The sequence below is a fragment of the Drosophila teissieri genome, chromosome X (genome assembly GCF_016746235.2).
Source record: "Drosophila teissieri strain GT53w chromosome X, Prin_Dtei_1.1, whole genome shotgun sequence".
Lineage (NCBI taxonomy): Eukaryota > Metazoa > Arthropoda > Insecta > Diptera > Drosophilidae > Drosophila > Drosophila teissieri.
Genome location: NC_053034.1, coordinates 7,531,704 through 7,537,744, shown reverse-complemented (window position 1 = coordinate 7,537,744; position 6,041 = coordinate 7,531,704). Strand labels below are relative to the sequence as shown.

The 6,041-nt window shown below is 50.1% G+C and overlaps 3 protein-coding genes across 3 annotated transcripts; 2 read left to right on the top strand and 1 right to left on the bottom strand.

Annotated features, from left to right (window-relative positions):
* The first annotated feature begins 259 nt into the window (after positions 1–259).
* On the top strand, positions 260–2,334 carry LOC122622938 (brahma-associated protein of 60 kDa). The gene is made up of 3 exons (XM_043801745.1): positions 260–511; positions 580–1,863; positions 1,918–2,334. The coding sequence occupies exons 1-3, from the start codon at positions 404–406 to the stop codon at positions 2,071–2,073; spliced, it is 1,548 nt and encodes a 515-aa protein (XP_043657680.1). The 5' UTR covers positions 260–403; the 3' UTR covers positions 2,074–2,334.
* A 20-nt stretch (positions 2,335–2,354) lies between these two features.
* LOC122622937 (cleft lip and palate transmembrane protein 1-like protein) lies at positions 2,355–4,839 on the bottom strand. Its single transcript, XM_043801744.1, has 2 exons — positions 3,788–4,839; positions 2,355–3,729 (listed from the first exon to the last, which is right to left on the bottom strand). The coding sequence occupies exons 1-2, from the start codon at positions 4,679–4,681 to the stop codon at positions 2,938–2,940; spliced, it is 1,686 nt and encodes a 561-aa protein (XP_043657679.1). The 5' UTR covers positions 4,682–4,839; the 3' UTR covers positions 2,355–2,937.
* A 120-nt stretch (positions 4,840–4,959) lies between these two features.
* LOC122624673 (zinc finger protein 572) lies at positions 4,960–6,005 on the top strand. The gene has a single exon (XM_043804343.1). It carries the CDS (start codon positions 5,009–5,011, stop codon positions 5,786–5,788), a length of 780 nt encoding a protein of 259 aa, XP_043660278.1. The 5' UTR covers positions 4,960–5,008; the 3' UTR covers positions 5,789–6,005.
* The last annotated feature ends 36 nt before the right edge of the window (positions 6,006–6,041 follow it).

The following is a 6,041-nucleotide window of genomic DNA, read 5'->3' as shown; positions in this document are numbered from 1 at the left end:
TGGTGTGACACTGCAACTATCGTACGTCTTATCAAGCAAATGTGTTCTATCGATGGTAGCTAATGTAGGTATATTCTTTTTTAATTGATTTATTTTGATGTAAGCCAACTACATTTTACAAATTTCCTTGCAAGTTTTTAAATATATAGCTGTAGGTATATTAAAATGTAAAACTTCGTTGATCGTGGCAACCGATAGTTGCAGCCCTGCCAAACGGTATGATAACCATCGCCCAGTAGCCCACCACCAGTATTAGTGCAGCCCTGTTTTGACGCCATTTTACAGGCGAAATTGTGTGTGTGTTTGACGCGTTGTTGTATTGAAACAAAAAGCCAGAAATTTTCCTTCGGCTGCAAAAGGCAAGTGTTTACGGCCGGAAAAAAGGGAGGAGCTCCTAGCAAAGATGTCGCAACGCTTTGCACCTGGCCAAGCGCCGGTGCAGTCGCGCTATCAGCCACCACCACCGGCGCCCGGCATGCGTCCCTATCCGCCGCCAGGCGCCTCTTTTCCGGTGAGTTTTCCACACATTTTCCTGCAGTTAACGTGCCATCTAAACATGCATCATCTTATCCACAACAGCCGCGCGGGTTTCCCCTGCATCCGAACACCACGCAACCCGTTCCCGGCACGGCGAACGTGGCCGGAGTACCGGGAGTTCCTGGAGTGCCCGGCGTACCGGGACCATCGCTGCTGCAGCGCGCCGCCCAACAGTCGGGCTTTCAGAGCAGTCTGCGCGGCACTGGAGCCGGTGGCGGTGGCGTTGGATCCGGCGGAGGCAGCAAGAGATCAAATGAGTCCCGCAGTTTGGGTGGCGGCGGTGGCAAAAGTGATTTTGTGACGGCCAAAAAGAAAAAGAAGCTGGCCGACAAGATACTGCCGCAGAAGGTGCGAGATCTGGTGCCCGAATCGCAGGCGTACATGGATCTGTTGACGTTTGAGCGGAAACTGGATGCCACCATCATGCGCAAGCGTCTGGACATCCAGGAGGCCCTCAAGCGACCCATGAAGCAGAAGCGCAAACTGCGCATCTTCATCTCGAACACATTCTATCCCAGCAAGGAGCCCACAAACGATGGCGAGGAGGGCGCCGTTGCTTCTTGGGAATTGCGGGTGGAGGGTCGCCTGTTAGAGGATGGCAAGGGCGATCCCAATACGAAGATCAAACGCAAGTTTTCATCGTTCTTCAAGTCGCTGGTTATCGAGCTGGACAAGGAGCTGTACGGTCCGGACAACCATCTGGTCGAGTGGCATCGCACTCACACCACCCAGGAGACGGACGGTTTTCAGGTGAAGCGGCCAGGCGATCGCAATGTGCGCTGCACCATCCTCCTGCTGCTTGACTACCAGCCGCTGCAGTTCAAGCTGGACCCGCGACTCGCCAGGTTGCTGGGCGTACACACACAGACCAGGCCGGTGATTATATCCGCCCTGTGGCAGTACATCAAGACCCATAAACTGCAGGATGCCCACGAGCGGGAGTACATCAATTGCGACAAGTATCTGGAGCAGATATTCAGCTGCCAGCGAATGAAGTTCGCCGAGATACCGCAACGCCTCAATCCGCTGCTGCATCCGCCCGATCCGATTGTGATCAATCATTTCATTGAGAGCGGGGCGGAGAACAAGCAGACCGCTTGCTACGACATCGATGTGGAGGTGGATGATACGCTCAAAAACCAGATGAACAGCTTCCTGATGAGCACGGCTAGCCAACAGGAGATCCAGGGTCTGGACACCAAGATCCACGAGACGGTGGACACGATCAACCAGATGAAGACGAACAGGGAGTTCTTCTTGAGCTTCGCCAAGGATCCGCAAATGTTTATCCATCGCTGGATCATCAGTCAGACGAGAGATTTGAAGGTTAGTCCTGTTTTCTATGCGTCATAACGTTGTCTAAACCTTTCCCCCTTTCAGCTGATGACTGATGTGGTAGGCAATCCGGAGGAGGAGCGTCGGTCGGAGTTCTACTACCAGCCATGGACGCACGAGGCCGTTTCGCGCTACTTCTTCACCAAGGTCAACCAGAAGCGGGCCGAATTGGAGCAGGCGCTGGGCATACGCAACGGCTAGGTGAATGCTTGCTAAGCTGATCTTCTCCACCAGCCAATTTGTGGAGTCAACGTCAAGCGACCTCCATAAACCGTGCGCACGGCAAACTCTTTTTCCTTCGCCAGTTTAGTTTAAGCTTAAAATATATCCCTTTTTTTGCGACAAGCCGAACTCCATCCCGTTCCATAACGAAATCCCTTTTCCAGTTGTTCCCAAATACACACATCCAGCACAAATATTGGACTTAACAGTAAGCTATAATAAAATGGCATACAAATATAACACCTATCTTTTAAATTTGATTCTGTTAACTTTTTAAAACACTCTAGTTTATTGTTTATTACGTGTGATTTCATTTGATTCTCTATATGTTTTGCAGCCTTTTGATGCTCTTGGGTTCCCTTTAGATTTTATAAAATGCATTTTGTGTTGGTTAATTGAGATATTAGGATCACTTGTAGGTGTTCCATTACGATTTCATGTTAACTGATTGTTTCTAAAATACGCTTTCATCTACATTTGGATATATTATTGTAAAGTGTACCATTTGGCTTTTAAGCTGACCGATCCAAGAATGTGAAAGGCCAGCGTTTAAGTCATTCACATTATTTCTTAGTTTATACTTTAAAATTAAGTGTTTTAGTAAATTCCATAGTTTTGCAATCTTATGGTGCTTGTTGGTTTAAAATTGTATAAAATGCATTTTCAGTTGAGGCCGCTGCCATTTAACTTAACCACACTACGCACAAGTTTTGAACAGTTGAGTCTACAACACAGGATTAATATCACTACCAAACTAAAGACGGACTCGGTTAACTACGACACGGGCTAGACCTGAAGCTTTAGGCGACATGTGCAACCTTTGCATCTTTTGCTGACATAGGATCAATTTCGCTTTTTGCGATTTGCAGCAGATGCGGATGAGCTGTTGGCCGTTTCCGGGTTCTCGCCAATGGCCAGACCCGTGTCCAGACGACTCTTGTCCACCGGATACAGCCAGCGCTGGTACAAGTAGATAATAAACACAATATCATCGCGCAGACAGGCCACCCGATGGGCAGTGGGCATGGTGATGATGAAGGCAAAGAAGTCGTCGATGAAGGTGTTGAATGCCTTGTACATAAATGCACGCCACGGCAATGCGGCCACGGACTTCAGCTTATAGTTAACGAACAGTTGCGGCAACATAAACAGAAAGCCAAAGGCGTACACTCCGTTCACCAGCGAATTGAGTGTCCAGGAATACCAGGAGCGGTGCGGCTGGTAGAGGAGCGAATAGACCGCTCCGCATATGCAAAGCGGATACAGCAGATAGCTCAGATACTGCATGCCCTGCCTGTCGAACTGATCGGTCTTCTGCTCCTCCGCCAGCTGACCGGACTGTACATCCGATTTGTTGCCATTCCGCCGGTCAACTTGCTCCAGCTTGCGTCGAATCAGGCTGCTGAAGCTAAGCTCCACACGCAGGATTTTCTTGCACTTCCACAGCTCAATGAGCGTGCCCAGGCCAACGGGCACAAGAACCAGATACGAGGTATTCTCGTCCAGCAGATAGAAAAAGATAACGATCTGCGAAAATGCTCGCCACATTGTGGTGCGGCTTGATAGCCCCTCGTACGACTGCTTTTTGCGCCAAAAGGCCACGTCGTTCTTAAAGCTCAAAAAGTCGAAGAGCATCTGCGGGAAAAGGAAAACATAAATTAATTTTCCAAAGGATTTTCCAATCCCTACTTACATGGATACTGGACACAAAGATGGTGCCACACAGCAAGTACACATTGGTGTCCGAGAAGATGCCCTTCACCTCGTCGATGTCCTTGGTGGCAAATCCAATGGTGAGCAGCGCCTGAGTGGCGTGTTCCATGAGCAGCATCAGCCGGAGCTTGCCCACACCCACGGGCTTGTAGTGGAAGCTGAAGGTGAATTCGGTGGTATTGCGGGTGACGGGCACTAGATCCTTTAGCCGCGTATTAAATGTATCAGTCTGCAGGATGGGCAGGATCTGTTGATTGCGATTGACACGTATCAACGGTGCCATTTCCGGCGGGACATCCGCTTGCGACACGGAAAAGAGATCGGTGAGCAGGGTGACATAAATATTCGATCGGATGTGAGTGCTGGGACGTCCGGAGGTGGAAGCTTCCTTCTTTTTCTTCACCTGGACAGCGGCCGCTGCTCCTTTTTCGGAATCTCCAAGCAGATTGAAGGCCTCCGCTCGCGGCACCATGTAATCCGTGAGACTCATCGTATGGACAACGGTGGGTCCATCTCTGCGCAGGCTCCGCCATTCCAGTGGCTCACCCTCCAGGGCCAAGACCACATGAAAGTACAGGGAGCCATTGCGGCGCGTCTTCAGCGGCACATCCACTTCGAAGTCGTGCTCAAAGCTCTGATCATAGTCGAACCGCTTGGCCTTGTACAGATCCCGCACCTCGGAGGCAATGGGACTTCTGCTCAGGGAGGAGAACAATGCCAGCTGGAGGCGTGGCCGGTCCGCCAGGAATGATGTGTAGCACGGCACACCGCTGCACTGTAGCGTGTTGAAGAGCTGCGACATCTGATAGATGGAGTGGCCGATGTACGCCAGGAAAGCCACGCCTAGCAGCGTGGAGATCGAGGGCAGGGCCATGTCCTCCTCTTACGGTTTTCTCGTTGGTGCGTTGACCGGCGGAATGGTGTATGGAGGGCGGGCGGTGGGCGGTGGTTGCGAGCCGAAGTTGGGGAAAACTAAGTAGCGATTTTCCGATTTTCTGGCCTAGAGCCGGCAAAACATCGAAAGCAGCTATCGATAGTGCCGGCCCTGTTGATACCCGAAAGCTTAAGAACTATCGGATCTTTGCAATAACGGCACTTAGTATTTTGAAGTTTTTACGATTAATATCGGTCGCACCCATACATTTACCGGCACGTTTATACAAACCGTTCCCAACTTTCCCAATGCGATATCTGTCTGAAAATGGAGTCTTCGATATGCCGTGTGTGTTTGGAGGACAAGGAGAACATGCTAAACGTCTTCCAAGCGACACCGGCATCCGGGATTTCCGTAGCGCGCATGATTTCCCAGTGGAGCGGCTACCCAGTCAAGCCGCAGGATCCCTTTCCCAAGACCATTTGCTCATCCTGTCTGCAGGATGCGCACAGTGCCTACCAGATGGACCACGCGCACTGGCCAGAGCACTCGGTGAAAGAGGAGGTAACGGAGGAGGAGAAGCCAGCGAGTGGGGGAGAAGGAGCGAATCAGCTCGATATCCAAGTGAAGGAGGAAACAATCGATGACAGTCACTGCGTGCTGGAGCCAATCGATGCTTTATGGAGTTTAGTGGGGGACTCCCACGCTAACCAGGCTCCACCGCACGTGAGGAACGAGCCTCTGGTGGAGAACGATGAGAATGCCTGGCCCAACTCCAACTCCAACTGGGATGGCAGTGCCAGCAAGAGTAGCGCGCAGCAGAAACCCAATAAGAATAATAGCAACAATGAAAATAATAAGATAAATAGTAACAAGAAAAGGAATGAACATATTAGGTGCCCTCCATACCCGCAACGGCTATCGAGGAAGGGGCTTGAACAGCATGCGCCCACCCACCAGGAGAGTCGACCATTTGGGTGTCATACCGATGAACGACCTTACAAGTGCTCCCAGTGCTCCAAGTCCTTCAAACACTGCCGCAGTCTTAGGCGCCATGAGAAAGTACACAAGACGGGAACTGCAGCTGGGGTCAGGAAGCAGAAATGAGCAGAGGGATAGAGCCAGGTTGAAGAACGGCCAGGTGGCTAAAAGACTTATGCAACGTATTACCAAAGCTTAGAGATCTCCGGAATGCGGACACCTTATAATGATTATATATAGTTTTTATATACTTTACATGTTTACTATATACATGTTAACCGTTTGGCAAACGAATGGATTTTAAAATCGTTGACTATTATTTAAAATGTGGTTTTGATTTAAGTTGGAGGGAACTTTAAACGCTTGGACTTTGTATTTG